At 34.1% G+C, this 21,786-nt stretch overlaps 3 protein-coding genes across 5 annotated transcripts; 2 read left to right on the top strand and 1 right to left on the bottom strand.

The window, feature by feature from the left end:
- The first annotated feature begins 201 nt into the window (after positions 1–201).
- LOC106708713 (pinin) lies at positions 202–3,673 on the top strand. The gene is made up of 6 exons (XM_014500258.2): positions 202–392; positions 463–597; positions 806–1,028; positions 1,441–1,735; positions 2,598–2,888; positions 3,369–3,673. The coding sequence occupies exons 1-6, from the start codon at positions 262–264 to the stop codon at positions 3,545–3,547; spliced, it is 1,254 nt and encodes a 417-aa protein (XP_014355744.2). The 5' UTR covers positions 202–261; the 3' UTR covers positions 3,548–3,673.
- Positions 3,674–4,577: 904 nt separating this feature from the next.
- On the bottom strand, positions 4,578–6,960 carry LOC106708754 (ADP-ribosylation factor-like protein 2). Its single transcript, XM_045681903.1, has 4 exons — positions 6,774–6,960; positions 6,386–6,541; positions 5,869–6,067; positions 4,578–5,006 (listed from the first exon to the last, which is right to left on the bottom strand). The coding sequence occupies exons 1-4, from the start codon at positions 6,836–6,838 to the stop codon at positions 4,872–4,874; spliced, it is 555 nt and encodes a 184-aa protein (XP_045537859.1). The 5' UTR covers positions 6,839–6,960; the 3' UTR covers positions 4,578–4,871.
- Positions 6,961–7,390: 430 nt separating this feature from the next.
- Positions 7,391–21,206, top strand: LOC106708627 (protein kinase C). Of its 3 annotated transcripts, XM_045682030.1 has the most exons (20): positions 7,391–7,635; positions 7,804–7,936; positions 8,014–8,128; positions 9,516–9,576; positions 9,891–10,065; positions 10,388–10,419; positions 10,756–10,826; positions 11,056–11,206; positions 12,024–12,160; positions 13,033–13,126; positions 14,083–14,151; positions 14,923–15,030; positions 15,535–15,665; positions 16,244–16,476; positions 17,048–17,196; positions 17,361–17,413; positions 17,970–18,156; positions 19,026–19,165; positions 19,703–19,801; positions 20,172–21,206. In XM_045682030.1, exons 1-20 carry the CDS (start codon positions 7,539–7,541, stop codon positions 20,247–20,249), a joined length of 2,313 nt encoding a protein of 770 aa, XP_045537986.1. In that variant the 5' UTR covers positions 7,391–7,538; the 3' UTR covers positions 20,250–21,206. The 3 variants fall into 3 exon arrangements, with proteins under 3 accessions (XP_045537986.1, XP_045537987.1, XP_045537988.1); XM_045682031.1 differs by lacking the exon at positions 14,923–15,030; XM_045682032.1 differs by lacking the exons at positions 14,083–14,151; positions 14,923–15,030.
- Positions 21,207–21,786: the final 580 nt, after the last annotated feature.

Consider the following 21,786-nt stretch of genomic DNA (forward strand, 5'->3'; position numbering starts at 1 on the left):
TTAATTGTTACAAATATATTTTTTTAAAACATATTTAATAAAAAACAATCCTATATTTTTAATTAACCAAACAATAGTTACCTATTTTATATTATCTATATTTTTGGCAAGCATAGGCACAAAAAATCGAATCGGTACAAATACAATTTATTATCTATGCAATGTTGACTGACAGCTAACAAGCAAAGTACTTATAAAAAAAGTTGTAAATCTTAGCTGTGTTAATGCTCCGTGATATAAAATAAACTTAATTTAAGTATAATGGGGACAGAAATAGCAATATCATTTACGTCTTTACGTAATCAACTAGAAAATGAAAAGAGCAGTTTGTTTAAAATAGACGAAAACATTAAGAAAATTGTCCAAACCTCCGGACGGTTTCCCAACGATAGGTTAGTTTAACAACAAATTAATTTCGGTAACTATTGATTTAATTTGTTTCATATAACCATTTACTTGTAGGTTCAATCAATCTTCACATTATACAAGAGGTGGACAACAAACTGGGGGACGGAATTCTTACGTGGATTTCAAAAATCACAAGATAGACGATCAGTTAGGGAAACGTAAAACTGAAACTAAAACAGTTTTTAGCAGGTATGTTGGAAGTTAATAATCACCAATTACATTAGAATCTTTATTGACATATTTTGATATTCAGAAAGTTAGTTAATTTGAGGTTAGTTTTTTTTACCAATAAATCGATTCTTCGAAAGGTTTTAATCAGTGCATTTTTATTGCTTCTGACCGACCGAAAGTGAAATTGCTTGATATCTACAATAACATTGAATGGTTTTCATTAAAGATTGTCAGTAAGAGACCAAGATAGTGATGGTGATGATGACTTTCCGAGTGTCAAAAGAGCAAAAGTACCGTCAGCAGTATGTCGGGAGTTGCCAACCAGAGCAGCGGTACTACGAGCACAAGGTGATGATGAACAAGCAAGGACAAGGAATAGAAGAATATTTGGATCACTCCTTGGAACATTACAGAAGTTCAAACAAGAGGAAATTGTGTTACAAACTAAGGTATCCATTTGTAATAGCTATAAGTTTAAAAAGATACAAAAACACTTTAATAATTAAAAAAACAGAATCCCGACTATATGATGCTCTGGGGAATAATATGAATCAAATGAGTTGTCAAGTCATTTGTCAAAATTGGTTTTGTTTGGTTTTGTGTGACAGGTGGTCACAATGAAACTTACATACAAATACACATATGCACAAAAAATATAACTTACCTGAGATAATCAGGTCAAAATATTTATAATTCACTGAGAAAGGCCACTTATTGTAGCCAGAATGGGGGCTTTATTGATGTAACTTTAATCCATATAGTTGAAAACTTGCAGCAATATAAGATGTTTTGATATACTTACTTTCATTTCGTTAAAGTTATTCAAATACTATAGTCTTTTAATAAAATTTTCATCAACAGGAGGAAAAGAAAGCACAAGTTGAACGTAAAATAGAAGAACAGGCAAGATTACAAAAAGAAAAAGAACAGAAAGAAAGAAAAACATTATTTGCTGAAAGGGAAAACAAGAAAGCTACAATCAAAGCACTAGAGGTGAAGATGGCAAGAGTTGAAGAGTTTGAGAAATGGGAGAAGTCACAAAAGGATCTTGCAAATTTTATTCTAACAAAAACAAGACCACACATTTATTGGCTGCCCAAGAAGATGACAGAAAAGGCTATGGAAAAGTTGAATTCTAGTAGAAAATATCACGAAAGTAAGTTTATTCTAATATTTTTAATGTGAAATGAAGCAGTCTAGAGCAACATTTTCCACCATTCCACTTTTACCAGAGCTTATTTAGACTAAAAAGCACTATCTTTGATTTCCTTAGTCCTTAGTCTTTGATTTCATTAAATATACTAACACTAGCCCACAAAAAATTATATATACTTTATTCTAGATCTGCAATTAGGTAAGTATTTTTTATCTTACATTATCAGACTGTTACATCTTAAACAATATTGTAATATTCAAATGTAGTTTGTAGTAATAATTATTAAATTTACAGCAAAGTACGGTCCTATATACAGAAGTGAGTACTTTAAGCTTCTTACTCTATAAGTTGTTATGGCAGCTAAAAGTGGATCTAAATCTAATAGTCGAAATAAACTCTGGATAAAGACTAACTAACTAACTAATTTAACAATTGGTAGATGCTAGTAACAACCTTGGTTGCAAAAATGGGCCGGCTTGCCCCATGAAATACCATGACACACATAACAGACTTGAAGTTGATGCAATTCCGAGGTTCCTGGTATGATTGTTGTGCCAGGGTTCTAATTTTAGTCCTCTTTCCCTACCCACCTATTTAGTTTAAGGAATGGATGGAAAGGGGATGTGGATTTGACGGAGAATGGCATGCATAAGAAAAGGAAATATTCTCCTTCTGTGTGTCTCCTCCTCCGTTTAGTAAAGGTAGACAACGCATCTGCAGTTGCGAAAGTCGATGGGCAGCGGTCGCTTCGCTGTTTTGGCGACTCAGGAGACTGCTTTAAAAAATAGTTGTTAGGAATTTATGTATACATAGTGTGTATTCTAAAGTAAATTAGAAATAACCACTATAATTTTTCCAATAGAATGTATGATCAAGAAACGTCAAGAACTCCAAGAGGAATTGCAACGAATAGAGCAGAGATGTCTACGGCGTGGTCCAGCAACCAAAGAGAACAATCCATCAGTCCAAGGAACAGAAGACAGGAAGAAGGACAGAGAAAATAATGAAAAAATAGTGACTGTTAAGAATGAAGATGATACAGGCAGAAAGAGAAACAAATTCGCAATGGATGTAGATGAGAAAGACAGAGAAGATAGTGATGGTGAAGATAGAACTGAAGAGGTTAAAAAGGATAAAGCCGAGGAAGATATTGGTAAGCTTTTGTTTCTGCATAAAGTTGAATTAAATTGTTAATTATACCTCTTATTTATCTTATAAATGTAATGGTTTGGATGTATGGATGGATGAATGCATGTTTAGAAGATATCTGCTCAACGGATCTTGATGAAATTAGGCACAGATGTAGAATATAGTCTGAAAGAACACATATGCTATACTTATCAATTTTCTTTAATTCCTCGCGGATGAAGTCGCGGGCGACAGCTAGTATTGTTATAAATTAATTTCATGAATATCAATATATACTAAAAAAATAATTTAGTAGCCTCTATATTATTCTACAATGAAATTTCTGTTCCAAATTTCATCCAGATCTTACCATACATACAAACTTTTGCATTTAAATTAGTAAAATTATGTTTATGGTCTTAGTTTTATAAAAGTCCAATTTGAGATAAAACAATCTTAATTCTTAGCAAAAAAGTAAATTGTTAATACTTATCAATATTTACAGTAAAGGAAAACGATGATAACAAAATGGACACTACAGAACAGCAAGAAGTTATTACTGAAACGAAAGAAATTGAGACCGAAGTTAATGCACAGTTAGAAAGTACAAATGTAGAGACTCAAGAGACGGTAGTGCAAGTTACAGAACACAAAGAACCTATAGATACAGAACATTCCCAATAGTGCATGTAGTTAATTTGTTGACATACAAAAATGGTGAATCAAGTTGACAAGTATAATGTTTTCAAATAAAGATATAAGCAATATTTGAGTCCGTAAATGATTATTTTTATTTAAATTTTTTCTTTCAACACATTTATGGTGTCTTCTCATATGCCATAGACATTTTAATGTACTCTTTTGGACTTGACATTAATGGAATAGAATTCAAATGTACTCATCAGAAGAGCGTCGGCGGCTCAGGGGTTAAGCACTTGACTTGCAATCTCCAGGTCCTGGGTTCGAATCCCGCCATGTACCAATATTTTTCGATTCTCGATTTACATATGTACATTTATCTGACGTTCTTACGATGAAGGAAAACATCGTGATGCTGCACATATCTGAGAAGAAATTCAATGATATGTGTGAAGTCAACCCGCACTTGGCTGTGGTTGACTATGGCCTAGTCACCCCTAACTTAGGGTAAGCTCTGACCCCTTAGGGGAAGGTATAGTGAGCTGATGATGATGTATTCATCAGATGAGTCGGTGGCACAGAATGTGTTAATTCCTTTTTTTAAACATGGCAAATCATGTAATAGTATAATTAGTATACTGTTCTGCCACAATAAAAAAATGAAATACGACATATAAAAAAATTAAAAAAAATCAGTCGAATTGATATCCTCCTTCTTTTTGAAGTCTGCTAAAAATGAAAGATATTTTGTATTAAAAAGTTTATTAAAGCAGAAATAAATATACATTTACAAATCACAGATCCTCCATTTTGTAGTGTTGATATATTGCTGTAATTTATGATAAAGATGTACGAGTGAAAAAAAAAAAACATTTTTATTACCTCATTGTTTGCATTCCTATCCTTATAAAATAAACAATAAGAACCCTCAAATGCCTTCTCTGGAAGCTAATTATACAATTCTAAAAATTAAATTGATTAATTACTTGAAATAGATAAATTAAAGCAAAATCTGTGCATTAAGTTAGAAATGAGTACAAAGTTTCAAGCATATTTTGTCACAGATTACAATTAATGACCCTAAAAGCTCTACAGCTAAAGTAAAGTTAAATAGAAGCTGTATATTAAATTTAATATTATAAAAAGCTAAAAAACCCGACTGACAAACAAAACAATAAACTATGACACTCCGAGAAAGAATATAATGTCTCCTCATAACCATAAAGATTTTGTTTGATTCAGTTGTTTGGCCTCCAGGCAGAATGGATTTACATGCACAATGGAATTTACAAACTCTCCTATACATAAAAACATACATATACACCAAACACATTACCCTCCAGAGTCAGTCGGGTAAAAAGTGGACTAATTAGTCTAATGTAAAAATTCTGGAAGCAATATCATCAAGCATCCAATCCATTCCATCGAGAAGATTCTCTCCAGTGACAGCGGAGCAACGTACTATGCGCCAGTGATGCGTCTTGATGCTGTCCAAGTCTAATGCCTGTAAATACAATATATTTTTATATTATAAGGTGGCAAACGGCCACCTGGATTCGCCGCAATAGCGAGGCGACCGTTGCCCATAGACATCCGCAAATGCAGATGTGTTACATACCTTGAATCAACACACAGAAAAAGGATATTTCTCCTTCCTATGCGTTCTCTCTCCTGCCAAATCCTCTTCCCCTTCCCATCCTTTCCTAATAAGGTTGGGAAGGGAAAGAGGACTAAAATTAGGCCTCCAGTACCACACTCATTCGACGAAACGCGGATTTGCTTCCACTTCATGCCTGCCTTCAGGGAACAATAGAAGTAGAAACAATAGGAAAACAGTGACATGTTTTTTGTACACAAAAGTAATGTATCTGTAATCCTTGATCACATAACACAATCAATGACACAATGATTTTAACATACTAAAGTGACCTCGCAGAGTGAGTCAGCACTGGATGTGTTAGCTTTGAGTCTTACAAATAAATAATATTTTTTAATTTTCATAAAAAAATCTATTTTTGATAAAATATTGTTAGAACTGTTGAGGGTAGCCACACAAAAGGTTTTATAAGGAAGCATGCGCTGCTGCTCGAGGCAGTCTCTTTCCATCCGTCATTGCGAAACGTCTGACATTTTTGTTTACTTACGTTCGGTTTGAGTTTATACTACAGCGAGGATTATTATGAAGTAGAGTTAAATTCATTATTTCGCTGTTAGTTTAATTCTTTTAAAATACTTTTGCATCAAATATCTTACAATATAATGAATTATATTTTAGGCAAAGCAACGAAAAACTTTCCATAACTTTTTTTTTTTGTAAGTATATGCAATAAACTAAGGTATTAGGGATGATGCAGTAACCAACATACTTCTCGAATCTCCTGCAACGTCAATGCACCGGGTAGATCAGCTTTGTTAGCAAGTACCAGCAATGTGGCTCCTGCTAACCTCTCCTCTCTTAATAATGAATGCAGTTCTCTTGCGCAGTCTGCAAGTCTCCGTGCATCAGCACTGTCCACTACCCACGCAACACCATCTGTGCTCTCAAAGTAATTCTTCCAGTATGATCTGAAATATAGACATTTTAGTAAACAATTAGTCCAATATATTCTTTTTGGAACAAGATATTGCTTACAGTAATAAGCTAAGCTTTGAATTTCAATAATAAAGTAAGTTTTTGCAGCTGAAGAGCCATTTAAAACATATTGTAAACACTTGTTTTCCAAAGATAATATGAAAGACGACAATATTTTATTTAGTTTGTGGAAACATATAGAATTTTGCTATAATTAATCCAGTAAAGAACCTAAAAATCATTCATATACAAATTTACTATGAAGTTGTTATGTCGAAGAATATACTAGAAACTTCACTAAAAATCTTTACCTTAATGATTTCTGGCCACCAACATCCCAAATATTGAGTTTGTACCCTTTATGTTCTAGAGTTTTTATATTGAAGCCAAGAGTTGGTGATATTGTATCAATTGGTTCACCATTAAACCTCTTCAGAATTGTTGTTTTGCCAGCATTATCTAAACCTCTGTATTAATTGTTAAGAAATTTTCATAAAAACTTTTTATTTTCAAACCAACTTCGGTAACTTCATTTTCACTTATGGTAAAGAATATAACCTTAATGAAGTACGCTTCTGCATGAAATCTGAACTAAGTAATGAAATATACAACAAATTATTGCGATGGTACCTACCTATTAAGTTTTTTGAAATGCGGCACACACATGACAAACTATTAAGTTTTTTTTTAAAAGGATACAACATTAGGATCCTCATTTCTTTTTCCTTCTGTCGCAGTTTTTTCAAAATTGTCAAGAAACCCATTTTACGAATTTAATGTGATTGACAATAACAATAGATATGTTTTATTTCTTAACCATGTTTTGATGAATACTCAAAATTGTTATTTTTCTGACTTATGACACAATTGACACATTGAAAGACTGATTGACTTGTCAGTGTCAATTTGACTAAAAGGGCACAGATAGCGCACTCTAGTTACAGAGTATAAAATAAAATGAAAACTTGCAAAGTAGATAGTATTTTAGGATTACTCTTGATCGTATCTTTTATTGATTTAAGTTAAAGTCAGTTACTACTAAATTTTAATTCAAAAATTTAATTCAATTCTTAATGCTTATGCTATTAATGGGTAGAAAGAATAGTTACATTTCATGGTATTACGAATATTTTTAAACTTCGTATTAGTCTTTTATAGCTACAATATTAGTTAAAAATTGTATAATTTATAAATGTAATAAAAAAACAACTCAAAAAATTGTCACAGAACGTAACAAGATTAAAAAACCAAAAGCTACACTTTTCCCCGATCGAGTGGAATGGGAATCATTAAAAACCATAGAGAAGATATCCATCCATCCATGGCCGATCTCATCAGTGTCAACTTTATTTCTATTTCAATTCAATTATGAAGCACCTTCAATGATTTTAAGTGGGTTTATAGTGTGGAAGTGATCGTGTGGCGGCGCGGTCTTGGTGATACGGCTCTTTGGTCGGTAGCACCATGTTCAGCGGAACAGTGCGTGTAAAGGTGTGCGAGGCGACGGGCCTCCGACCGACCGACTTTCAGAAACGGCACAACATGACCTTCGGGAAACCTGGTTAGTCCATGCATAAATATAATGTACACCTAGAATACCAAATAACAACTATAACAATGAAAACAATTTTACTCCGTTATATGGCAAGCTTTTTGCGTAAGAATAAGGCGTAACATGTTTACCAAAATGGGTGTTGGTATTATTTGTAAATACACGATATCTTCGCAGACGATCAGCCGATAGACCCGTACGTCTCGATCGACGCCGACGAGCACCATCTAGACCGTTCAAGCACGAAACCCAAAACTTTTGACCCAGTTTGGAATGAAACATTTATACATGAAGTGCACAATGTAACTAGGTATGCTTAAAACTATATTTTAATAAAATTATGCTAAATTATTTTAGAGGATTAAAACTTTTGTTTACTGTTTTTAGTTTGGGTATCACAGTGTTTCATGATGCTGCAATACCTCCAGATGACTTTGTTGCAAATTGCACAATTCCTTTTGAAGATCTGATGCATAGAGACAAAGAGGCTACGGATTTTTGGGTAAGTCACATTTTATTTTCCTTTCATAAAGCAATCACTTATTATTTTCATGAAGTAAATTTATAAATTGCACTTTTTGACGTCTAAATCGGACTTTAAACTGTAAATAAATATTTTGTTTACATAATATCAGTTTTAAGATAAGATAAAATTACAACTACTGATAATTCAAAGAGTAATATTGTTAGTGATAGTAAATATTTATTTATCGACAAACAAAAAAACATTGTATGAAGTCAGTATTTAAAATACTTTGAAATTACCCATCATTTTGGTCTGGTTTTATAATACACTAGCTTTTACCCGCGACTCCGTCCGCGCGGAATAAAAAATAGAAAACGGGGTAAAAATTATCCTATGTCCGTTTCCTGGTTCTAAGCTACCTGCCCACCAATTTTCAGTCAAATCGATTCACCCGTTCTTGAGTTATAAATAGTGTAACTAACACGACTTTCTATTATATATATAGATTTAAAATAAGAATGTATTTTCAATACCTTGATTTGTTAATTATTCTAAGAAAAGTACAGAATAAAAACTTATTTGCATTGGTGTTATTTAAATTAAAAACAAATAATGTTTTAAAAACAGCCTCTGTGAATTAATGAATGAGTGTGGCAGTGACATTGTTACATTTTTAATTTAGGTCATTATGAAACATCTTAAAGATATGTGTTTTCTTTCTTTAAAAGATAACTTTGTCATTACACATTAGCCAGCGTGTTCCAACTGACATCCTGTTTATCGTGTAAAATTGTGACTCATATGAAATATTTGTTACATTTTCCTTTTATAATTTTAGACTCTTTTATATAGCTGTTAATTCTGTTAAGGTATGAATAGACTTTGACAAAATCCAATATTAATATCTGGACTATTTACAATTGTACAGATAAATTGAGAGATAAATTGAGACACTTGTGTTCATACAGTGACACTTCTTATACACTGAGTGTACCATGTTTAGTGTCTTAGTTGTAATTCTATCATTATAGGTCGTTCGGAAAGTTATTTCGTTTTTATTTCTATTTTCTATGTTTAATAATGCCTCTATCAGATTCCAACTGACCTTCCAGGACGTGGTGTATCTTCGTCGAAAATACACGAATCTTAAGTCGAGAAAAAACGAAATGACTATCCGATCTACCTAATACTTTTAATTGACTAATAATTTGTTTATTATTAAAAAATAAAGATTAGTACTATATATAACTTTTAGTGCTTTGAGATTTCACTAGATCACATTACAAAAATATTTACACTCTAACCTGGATAAGATAAATATAGTGGAGTATCGCTTTTCCAGGTTGGACTATATTAAAATTCTATTGTTATATCTAAATATCTATTTATTTTAACAAATATTTATTGAAACTATATTTTTCAGGTGGACTTAGAACCACAGGGCAAATTGCATCTGAAAATAGATCTGAAATGGAATTCTCAAGGTTAGTTATGATAGTTTTATTTTTAGATGTATAACATCTTGAACTTGGAGTGAGGTGACATATATTCCTATGTTCCATGTCACTAAACTCAGCAGGTGAATTGGTGATACTGAAAGTTTTATCTGTTAGTTTCTAAGTGTGGTAACTTATTGATATGTTTTCCCTATATTCTATTTATTTTTTAAAGTTAACTCCTGTTTGTTTTGCTACAGCAAGGATCATAACTAATTAATTGCTATGATGATTTCATAAGGTACATTGATTTGACATGAAGCGTAAATAGTATTGTTGATATGTATGTGTTATATTTATAGGGGGTGGTGGGTCAGAGGGTCGTTCGAATCGGGGGCGCGAGTTCAAAGAGGGTGCGGGGTTCGCGCGGCGACGGGGCGCTCTGCGTCGCCGCGTGCATCAAGTAAATGGACACAAGTTCATGGCGACATTCCTTCGTCAGCCGACTTTTTGTAGCCATTGTCGTGAGTTTATCTGGTAAGAGCAACTGTTAAGTAATTTTTTTTGTTATTTTGTAATTTTATTCACTAGTATTATTAATCCAGAACCCTATTTGACATGTTTCATCCTTACGTCTTCTTTTTCAATTTAATGGCTTTTCCTCCTTTTTTAGTTTATTAGTACTTTTATAACTTTAGTGTCATTGAATTAATCTTACTCTTACTAATATTAAAAATGCGAAAGTTTAAATGTCTCCAAAGTCCTTTTTATTCTGCCCAGACGACGTCGCGGGCAATATCTAGTTAATTATATATCTGGAAGTATGTAAAATGTTGCTTTAATAGTTATTCTTTTCCAGGGGTCTCGGCAAACAAGGTTATCAATGTCAAGGTGAGAAAATGCTTTATTATGTTTTGGAACAATAATAAAATTAGAGTAATTTGATTGTTTTTAATCTTCAAGTGTAAAATTTAGTAAAAATAATGTAAAATCAAAGAAGTAATCTTACTAATATTATAAATGCGAATGTTTAGATGGATGGATGTTTGGTAGAAGGTATCTCCAGAATGGCTCAACAGATCTTGATGAAATTTGGCATTGATGTAGAACATAGTCTGGAAGAAAACATAGACTAATTATTAAATTTATTTTTATTCCGCGACGACATAGTCGCGGTCGACAGCTTCTTTAAAATAAAACAACTTGTTTTTACATTTTTTCTTTCAGTGTGCACTTGCGTGGTACATAAACGATGTCACTCATCTGTAGTCACCAAGTGTCCCGGAATGAAGGAGGAGGTGAGTTGTTGAAACAATAAAATACAATTTAAACAAAGGTTTACTGTTGAATAGTACACTGCTGAAAAAATATTCACAAAAAAATATACTGTCAATACTTAAAATGTTATTAGTCATTAATTAAAAAAAAAAAAAACGATTTTTTTAATTTTTTTTATATTTTTTTAAAAATATGAATCCATAATCCTTAACCTTACATTCTGTATGTAATAACCCTTGTATCCATCAGCAACAAAGCGGAGTAACAGTCTCCAGTGGTCAGCGCTTCAATGTGAATGTACCACATCGGTTTGTGGTTCATTCATACAAACGGTTCACATTCTGTGACCATTGTGGATCTTTGCTGTACGGACTTATCAAGCAGGGATTGCAATGTGAAGGTAAGATTATAAAAAAATTATTAATAATAATAATTATTAGACATTAAAAATATTATCTATTTTAACAATAAGTTTTTTTTTTTTTGATAAATTTAGACAATGTTATTATTATTTTTTTTAAAAGAAAAAATGTTTTGAATTTTGCTTCAATGTTTCATATTTATTATATTATTCAAAAATCTAATTATAAATACATTAGTGTTTGAATTCATTTTTTTAAATCTAACAAAAGCCTATTGTTTTATTTAAATGAATTAATCTATCTATAATTATTTATTGTTTGATTTTGAATGTATGAGTCGGTTGATCGTTTTAGTTTTGTTAACATTAATAGTTTAAAAAAAAACAGTTTATGACCTTTCTTATTGATTATCTTTGAAATGTCACTCGGTATTTTTTTTAATCTAACCATATATTAACTATTTTCACAAAATAATTGACAATTAAAAAAGTAATAAATAGCTTTAGGGTCATCATTAGGTTACTATACGTCTCCATTGGAGGCTCAGAGCCTATACTAAGTTAAGGGTGTCTAGACCATAGTTAACTATGCTGACTCAGTGCGGGTTGACTTCACACATATCGTTGAATTTCTTCTCAGATATGTGCAGCATCACGATGTATTCCTTCATCGTAAGAACGTCAGATAAATGTACATATGGTAATCTTAAATGGAAAAACATATTGGTACATGGTAGGATTCAAACCCAGGACCTGCAGATTGCAAAATAATTGTTTAACCCCTGAGCCACCAATGAAATGTTAAGTTGATGTTTATTTACTTTAGCCATTGTATTAAAATGTAATTATATGTTAGTATGCTCGATGAATGTGCACAAACGCTGTCAGAAGAATGTTGCCAACAACTGCGGCATCAACACCAAGCAGATGGCAGAGATTCTTAACGAGATGGGCATCTCTCCGGACAAGAACCCACGTCCCAGACCATCCAAGGTATTGTATTTAATGTATAATATTTTTTTTTACTAACAGTCAACCTCTATATATAATCCAGAACCGTTTTTACTTACCCATTTTTTTATACCTCTTTGTATTCATGTATCTCTCTATGTATTTATTCTTTATCTCAATGTATTAACAATTGCTTTAAATAGTTAATTTAGCAAACACTTTGTGCTAGAAAAGGCGTGAATTTGAATAGAAATTTTACTAATATTATAAATGCGAATGTTTAGATGGATGGATGTTTGTTTGAAGGTATCTCTAGAACGGCACAATCTTGATGAAATTTGGCACATACATAGTCTGAAAGAACACAGGCTACTTATTTAGTTTTTTTTTTAATTACACGCGGACAGAGTCGCGGGCGACAGCTATTTTTTTGTATATATCAAAAGGCAAACATGCAAACGGCCCCCTGAAGTCGCTGAAATAGCGAAGCCATCGTTGCTCATCGACATTCGCAAATGCAGATGCGTTGCTTACCTTTAATCAACAGAGAAGGGGACGCACAGAGAGAGAATATTTCTCCTTTCTATGCATCACCTCTTCCATCAAATCCACTTCCCCCATCCTTATTAGGAGGAGAGGAAAGAGGACTAAATTTAGGCCTCCGGCACCACACTCATCAGATCAAACGCGGAATTACTTCCACTTCAAGCCTGTCTTCTGTGTGGTCGTGGTATTTCACTGAACGAGGCCCATTTGTGCACCCAACTAATATTATTGTTAAGGGATCTACCACTAGAGCTAGTTCTGGTATAAAAACAGATTATACTCCTTTTCTCAGTAGTAGAATATACAGATTTGTTATCGCCATATAGAAATAATGCAGTGGAATTAATTGTTTTATTATTTTATTTCAGTATTTGAACACAGCTTTGCTCGAAGGCCCACCGGAGTTGGCTTCTTCTGGTGATTCCGATAGCAAAGATCCAAATGACAAACATGATGAGAAAGGTTTGTTTATTTTTATGTTATGAAGTAATTAAAAAAAAAAATTTTTTGCATGTTTTGATTAATATATGTGTATTAATTATTTTTATTAATTATTTTCACATAAAATCACTAAAAATTTTAGTAATACATCCATATGTTTGATTTTTGTCAGTTGTAAATGGTTCATACACTCTTCAGTCGCAATAAAATATAATTATTGTGGGTTTTTACCGAAACAAGTATATTCCTTCGCCATATTGCGGAAAAATATGGAACTAATTTGTTTTGTGTACATTAGAAATTAATATAATAGAAAATCTGATTAAAGCACCCCCAAGCCAGGATTTTTATATTCTTGGTTGGGCTATTATCATCTATTTTTATTAAAATAATAAGGGCCTGTTTCATAATTTCTAAGTAAGTTCACAAGCTACTATGTACTTATATGTCGAATAAAGTTGTCATTGGTTTTTCTCCACTTCCAAATATGCTGTGAAACTCAAATTATTTGTTAGTTATTCAGCATTTTATTGTAGCCCGTGACAGCGTTCGCGTGGAATTGAAAAAAAAAATGGCCTATGTGTTCTTCCAGATTATATTCTACATTTGTGTAAAATTTCAGTGAGATTTGTTTAGCAGTTCTGGAGAGATACCTTATAAAAAACATCCATCCATCCATTTAAACATTGGCATTCATAATATAAGATTGTGAAACAGGTTCTAACTGTGGGTTTCTGAGACCAAAATCTCCGTCCGTTTTGTCAAAGATAATGACAGGGATGAAGATAAATATGTTTTATAAATTTTTTGTCAGAGATTTTGGTTTCAGAAACCAACGGTAAGAAAGATTTTTGTACGAGTGTAATAGCAATAGAACTATTTATGACGTCACTAATCAATCAAAAAAACTCTGTTTTTGTTTTTTTTTATCAATGGACGCTTTTTTTTTGTTATTTGATTAAGTTGCATGTGTATAGGTCACCAACACCCGGTGGCGTGGGGTCCTCACTGGGCTGAACTTCAAGATATATTCGGGATATACCAAGGTTTTTTTTTTGTTTGCTTACGTCTCATGAATGTTGCTTTGTCTGTTTTTTTTGTTCGCTTTGGGTTGACCGTCAAAAATTATGAATGTAATAATGTCTTTAAATTATGGGAATCTTAGAATAGTCAAACTCAAAATGTAATATGCAATCTAGAATAATTTTGTTTAATACTGTGATTGACTCACAGATTTATAAAAAAACTAAATAAGTAGCTTATGTTCTTCCAGACTATGTTCTACATCTGTAACAAATTTCATCTAGATCTGTTGAGCCGTTTCGGAGATACCTTCTAACAAACATCCATCCATCCATCAAAATTTTCAAATTTATGATATAGTAAAACTAGGTTTGTCCCGCGATTTCGTTCACACGGGATTAAAAAAAAACTAGTCTTACTAATATTATAAATGCGAATGTTTAGATGGATGGATGTTTGTTAGAAGGTATCTCCGGAACGGCTCAACGGATTTTGATGATATTTGACATAGATGTAGAACATAATTCTGGGAGAACACATAGGCTACTTATTAAGTTTTTTAATTCCGTGCGGACTGAGTCGCGGGCGACCGCTAGTAACAAATATATCCTATATCACTCTATGGTAATGTAGCTTTCTAATGGTGAAAGTATTTTTCAAATCGGTCCAGTAGTTTTTGAGTTTATCTGTTACATACAAAAATACAAATCTTCTTTACAATGTAGACTATTATTATTTGACGGTCAACCTTTTGTATGTACTTGTTTGTTTATTTATATGTTTGTGACGTACAGGCACAGATGACACAACAAATCTATTGGATAACTGTGTCATACAAGATAATGACACATCTTGGCGCTCGCATTGGGACGATCTTGAAGAAATATTCACTTTTTATGAAGGTTCCAAATTAGATTCGTTACATTTGGTGGTGGTGGGGCTTTTTGTTTATGGAACTTTGTCTAAGTAAATTATCTGTTGATTTTTTTGGGTTTTTAAGATTATACCTTAATCGGGTTATTAGGAAAAAAATCCCATTGGATCGATTGATCGGTAGATCAGCCCAACGGGAAACTTCCATTTTTTAATAGGTTAGATGTATTTAGACAATAAGAAAAAGAGTTTATAATAGTGTATTCAAGTAATGGGTTTTCTTTGAATATAGTGAGGTATGGGTTCAAATTAGCGTATCGATTTTAGTTACAAAACTCACTAAATTAAACTTAAAACCGTAATAAAAATTACGTTAAATAGCTGATATATATTAAAAACTGGCAATAATATAACTTATTGATATAATTTCATAAATGCATATCTAATAGATGTTATGTCCGACTCGAAGGACCAAGTTCCATATTAAAGTTATGGTGATGAGGTAGTAACTCGTGTGTGGTGATGAACTGTAGGTGGTGATGGTGAAGGTGCGGAGGGCTGCATGCACGGCAAGGTTTCCCTCGAGGACTTTCACTTCATTAAGGTGCTTGGCAAAGGATCCTTTGGCAAAGTTATGCTCGCTGAGAAGAAGGGCACAGATGAAGTGAGTCTTTTTTATCTTATTACTATGGAAAATCTATATATATAAAAGAAAGTCGTGTTAGTTACACTATTTATAACTCAAGAACGGCTGAATCGATTTGACTGAAAATTGGTGGGCAAGTAACTTAGAACCAGGAAACGGACATAGGATAATTTTTATCCCGTTTTCTATTTTTTATTCCGCGCGGACGGAGTCGCGGGTAAAAGCTAGTGTTTAATATTGATATTTTAGTTAAAAAAACATACTTTTTTTGGACAGCAAATTTATTTTTTACTAGCTTATACCCGCGACTCCGTCCGCGTGGAATAAAAAATAGAATACGGGGTAAAAATTATCCTATGTCCGTTTCCTGGTTCTAAGCTACCTGTCCACCAATTTTCAATCAAATCGATTCAGCCGTTTTTGAGTTATAAATAGTGTAACTAACACGACTTTCTTTTATATATATAGATTATTCAGAGACTGATATAGACGTAATTTTGATTAAGGTAATGTAATATCCGCCATATTTAGCTGTAAACCATAAAAATTACATCACAACAGACAAATTCTTGTACCTTTTTAATATTTTTCTCCAGGTATATGCTGTGAAGGTTCTAAAGAAAGATGCGATAATCCAAGATGACGACGTGGAGTGTACGCTGACGGAGCGGCGCGTGCTGGCGCTGGCGGCTCGTCATCCGTTCCTCACGGCGCTGCACTGCGCCTTTCAGACACGAGAGCGTCTGTTCTTCGTCATGGAGTACGTGGATGGAGGGGATCTCATGTTCCAGATACAACGGGCTAGGAAATTCGATGAGCCGAGGGCTAGGTGAGTTTCAAATTGAAAATGTGTGTTTTTGAAAAGTAAGGAGGTTCCCTTTTTAGTAAATACTAGCTGTCGCCCGCGGATCCGTCCGCGCGGAATTAAAAAAAAACATAATAAGAAGTCTATGTGTTCATCTAGATGGCTACATCTACATCGGGCTATGGTCTACATCAATGCCAAATTTCATCGAGATCTGTTGAACCGTTCTCGAGGTACCTTCAAACAAACATCCAAACATCCATCCATCCAAACATTTGCATTTATAATATTAGTAAGATTCATGGATTCTATCACCAAGGTCTTGTAGTTTGATTTTGAATACTCTATGGTACTGTTTCACATTATGTATTTTTTTTTTTGAATTTTTTTTAATATCCAAGTGCACATTGTTTATGATGAAGGAGAACATCGTGATAGAACCTGCACATCTATGAAGAGATATGTGTGAAGTCAACTCGCACTTGGCCAGCGTGGTTGACTATATCCAAGTCACCCCTAACTTAGGATAGGCTCTGAGCCCCTCAGTGGGGACGTATAGTGAGCTGATGATGATGATGACATTGTTTTATGTCAGATTCTACGCGGCGGAGGTGACACTGGCGCTGCAGTTCCTGCACTCGCACGGTGTCATCTACCGCGACCTCAAGCTGGACAACATCCTGCTCGACAGCGAGGGTCACTGCAAGCTCGCTGACTTCGGCATGTGCAAAGAGGGCATCATAGGTTGGTATATAGTGGTTTTGCATATGCAAAGAGGATCATATTTTTATATATGGTTGTTTTGCATGTGCAAAGAAGTTTTTTTTTTTTTATAATTGTGCAAAGATAAAGCTATATCGTGTACATAAAGTTAACCATCCATTAATTTTATTTGTTTTTTATTTCAGATGGTGCAACTACAACTACATTCTGTGGAACTCCAGATTACATCGCACCAGAGGTAAACATATAAAGTGCATTTTGTTTTTTTTCCAACAAATATCTAGCTAGAATCTAGCGCTTCATAATGTTTGCAATTTTTTGCAAATCAGTAGCTAAAAAAAATTAAAATTCTGATACTATTCTGTATGTATTTTGATATTATAAAAGCGACATTTTAGATTATGTATGGATGGATGTATGTTAGAAGGTATCTCCAGAATGACTAAACGGATCTCATATGAAGTTTGGCACATTTTTAAAACATAGTCTGGAAGAATGTATAGATATTTACTTAGTTTTTTTTTAATACAGCACAAACGGAGTCGCGAGCGACATCTAGTCTATATATATAAAAGAAAGTCGTGTTAGTTACACTATTTATAACTCAAGAACGGCTGAATCGATTTGACTGAAAATTGGTGGGCAGGTAGCTTAGAACCAGGAAACGGACATAGGATAATTTTTACCCCGTTTTCTATTTTTTATTCCGCGCGGACGGAGTCGCGGGTAAAAGCTAGTGTTACAATAAATCTGTCTATAGTTTAATAGATGAAATTTGTATGATTTACTTACAGATTCTTCAAGAATTGGAGTATGGTCCTTCAGTGGACTGGTGGGCGTTGGGTGTGCTGCTGTATGAGATGTTGGCAGGCCAGCCACCATTCGAGGCAGACAACGAGGATGATCTCTTCGAGAGCATCCTCCATGATGATGTACTCTACCCCGTCTGGCTGTCTAAAGATGCCGTCTCTATACTTAAAGGTATGTTATTATGTGTTTAAAGGTTCTAGTCTTTCTTTTCAGATTAATAATTATATTTACTAATGATTGGATGGATGGATGGATGTTTGTTAGAAGTTATCTTCATAATGACTCAACGGATCTCCATGAAATTTGGCATAGATGTGGAACATTGTCTATTAATGATGTTTTTTTTTTTTTAATACCGCCCGGACAGAGTCGCGGGCCACAGTTAGTTTTTAAATAATAATAAATTTTAGCTACTGTACTATTGATAATAGAGCGTCGGTGGCTCAGGGTTAAGCACTTGACTTGTAATCTGCAGGTCCTTGGTTCGAATCCCGCCATGTACCAATGTGTTTTTCGTTTTTCGATTTACATATGTACATTTATCCGACATTGTTACGATGAAGGAAAACATCGTGATGCTGCACATATCTGAGAAGTAATTCAATGATATGTGTGAAGTCAACCCGCACTGAGTTAGCGTGGTTGACTATGACCTAGTCACCCCTAAGGGTAGGCTCCAAGTCCCTCAGTGGGGACGTATAATGAGCTGATGATGACTATTAATACTACTATAATGTCGTAAAGTGAAAGTATTCCCGCGTTGCGGTTGATGACTAGGAAATAACTATTTTTGGAATATCTTATTTACTTCATATCCTACTAGCTTTTACCGCCGACTCCGTCCGCGCGGAATAAAAAAAAAATGCACGCAAGATAAAAAAGTTCCTATGTCCGTCTTCTAGTTCTAAGCTACCTCCTCATCAAGTTTCTGCTAAATAAGTTCGACCGATCTTGAGTTATAAATAGTGTAACTAACACGACTTTCTTTTAATATATATAGATGAATAATCTTATTTACTTATTACAATGCGTATGCGCAGGTTTTATGACGAAGAGTCCTGCTCGTCGGCTGGGTGTTGCTGGAGGTGCTGCAGGTATCCGAGCTCATGCATTCTTCCGCGATATGGACTGGGAAGCGCTTGCGCAGCGCCGTCTGCGTCCCCCATTTAGACCTAAAGTCGTACGTACAATCTATCCTTTATCTACCCTTACATAATCTTTCTGACTGAATAATTGTTTTTTTTTCGTTGATATGTATATTGACCGGTATACTTTATCCAAGATTAAGTCATTCGTTTATGATTGACAAGTTATTGAATTGTTTGATATTTATATACATTTGAATTCTTTTTTTTAATAATTATATTCTTAAAGTCTAATATGGCTATATTTGTGGTCTTAATGGTGGGTAGAAATGAAAGATTTCTCTTCACTTACTAATTTATTCACACTTTTTAAATTATCAATAAACACTTGTCGTTCACGTCTTCGTCTTTCTCAACTCACACTCACTCTCGCTCCCATTCATCCATCCACAGACCTACAAATAAGGAGAACAGTTAGGTTTTTTTATATACTTGACTTACATTTTAAATCTTTTATTCATTTTACCTTTTTATAGCATAAATCCGAAAAAAATATTGAAGAAGACAGCGCCGTCTATCTGTCAGTTCCGTTAGTAGAACTGTATTGATATCAATAATGTTTCTGTTTGCAGAAGAGCAAGCGCGAAGCTGCAAACTTCGATGCTGAGTTCACCAAAGAGGAGCCGGTGCTGACCCCTGTGCCTGCTGACGTGGTACGCGCCATCAACCAGGTCAGTGCATCGATACTAGTCTAGACTGGACTATCAAGTCCTGGTCCAGACTTTTCCACCACGTAGATAAGAGAAATATCCTCTTCTGTTTGTCCTCTTCTCTGTTTATTAAAGGTTTCCAACACATCTGCTATTGTAGAAGTATAGTCTTCTACCTATAGAGGCAGCGGTCACTTCGCTAATTTAGCGAATTCCGGTGATTAGTTGCTCGTTTGTCATTTGTCCATCAAAAGATTACTCTAAAAAAGTTGCGTTAGACATATTTTATGTTAATTAAAGGGGGGTTCTTTAGTGTTGGCTTAGTATGAGAAAGCTTAAAATTTTCTCTACTCTGACACGTTAAATCTTTAAATGTATTTTTGTTTTGCAGGAGGAGTTTAGAGGATTTTCATTCATCAACAAGGACTACAATCCGCAGCCCGCCTACGATAAGACTCCGGTCGCCTGAACGAGTCGGGCGCGGCGCGCCTGACACGGTCACCGCACCTGTGACGTCACCGCTAGCGATCGCGCCAGTGACGTCATCAGCGTTCGCATGTGTTACGCCGCACTCAGTAATCGCTCGAACTTCAGGAGCGACGTCACTAGCGATCGCACCAGTGACGTCATCAGCGTTCGAACGTGTGACGTCGCACTCAGTAATCGCTCGAACTTCAACAGTGACGTCACCGCTAGCGATCGCACCAGTGACGTCATCAGCGTTCGCATGTGTGACGTCGCACTCAGTTATCGCTCGAACGTCAGGAGTGACGTCATCAGAAGTCATCACCCTAGTGACGTCATAGTCCCCGTCAGTGCCATACTTTGCGGTCCCGCTGTCGTTCCGTCGACTGAGGTTTATTTTATCTTATATTTTTATTTTAAGTGCAATGCCAACAACTGTCTAGTCATGACAAGATAACCGTACGAACGGTCTTTTTTTTTAATTCGCGATACGTCATCGTTGATCGAAGTATTATTTTTTTTGTATGTTTATTTTTTTTAACATATTATCCTTGTATCTTTCTCTAGTATTTAGATTAGGGTAGGCTCGAATGTCATTAGTGTCACTTTGCTTCGGATTAGGGCTAGACCGAAGTTTCATTGAAAAAATAAACGACCTGTAACGTTTCGACCGCCATTTAGACTTAGGCCGAACAGTCTGGTTATATCTTAGCTATTCATAATAGAAAGTCTTCTAAAATATTTGCTGAAAACTGAAACGCGACCTACCTCAAGCGAAATTCAACACTACTCGTGAACTTCCTTTTTGACATCTGTCAAAATGACGTGAATGACATTGACATCTGTCATGTTAATTTTTTTATTGCTTGAAAAAGGCATTTGCTTAAAGACATCAGGCCATACAAAAGGAGAATCCAAACAGATATAACTTGAGCTTAGTTGAATTTAAAAAAATCGTTGTTAATACATAAATGCATAATTATTGCATTATTAAATTGAAGTATTTAAGCTTTGTTATATGGATTCTGTGCCTTTTTTTCTAATGACCTTAAGTCATTAAGCTATGTCTTTTTATTCAACTCTTAGACTAAAAAACACAAACATCAAAAATATATCCATAATATTGTTGAATAAATAAAATTATATACGTTAAAATTAATTGAGGTCTAGAAAATTCTCATCGTCTTAATTAATTGAAAGATGTTAAAAAGGTGACAGTTCACGCACAGAGCACTACCTCGTTACAGATTATAAATGATTTGGCCAAAAAAAAAAAATAACTAACTAACTATAATCTTTGATTTCTTATGAGATTCTGTCCACGAGAAATACTAGCCAGCAAAATGTACCAGACTTGTGATAGACGCTTTTATACATTTACAATATGAGTCAACACACAAATATAAAAAAAAAATTATATACGATATGTTGAAGGAATTATAAATGAATTTAGTATAAACACAAGAGTATATGTATGTTTGGGGGCTGAAGAAGTTCACTTTCACGCGGATTAAATTAAGAAAAAAGAAAAAAATATTAAC

This window comes from Papilio machaon, chromosome 17 (genome assembly GCF_912999745.1).
Source record: "Papilio machaon chromosome 17, ilPapMach1.1, whole genome shotgun sequence".
In the NCBI taxonomy this organism is placed as follows: domain Eukaryota; kingdom Metazoa; phylum Arthropoda; class Insecta; order Lepidoptera; family Papilionidae; genus Papilio; species Papilio machaon.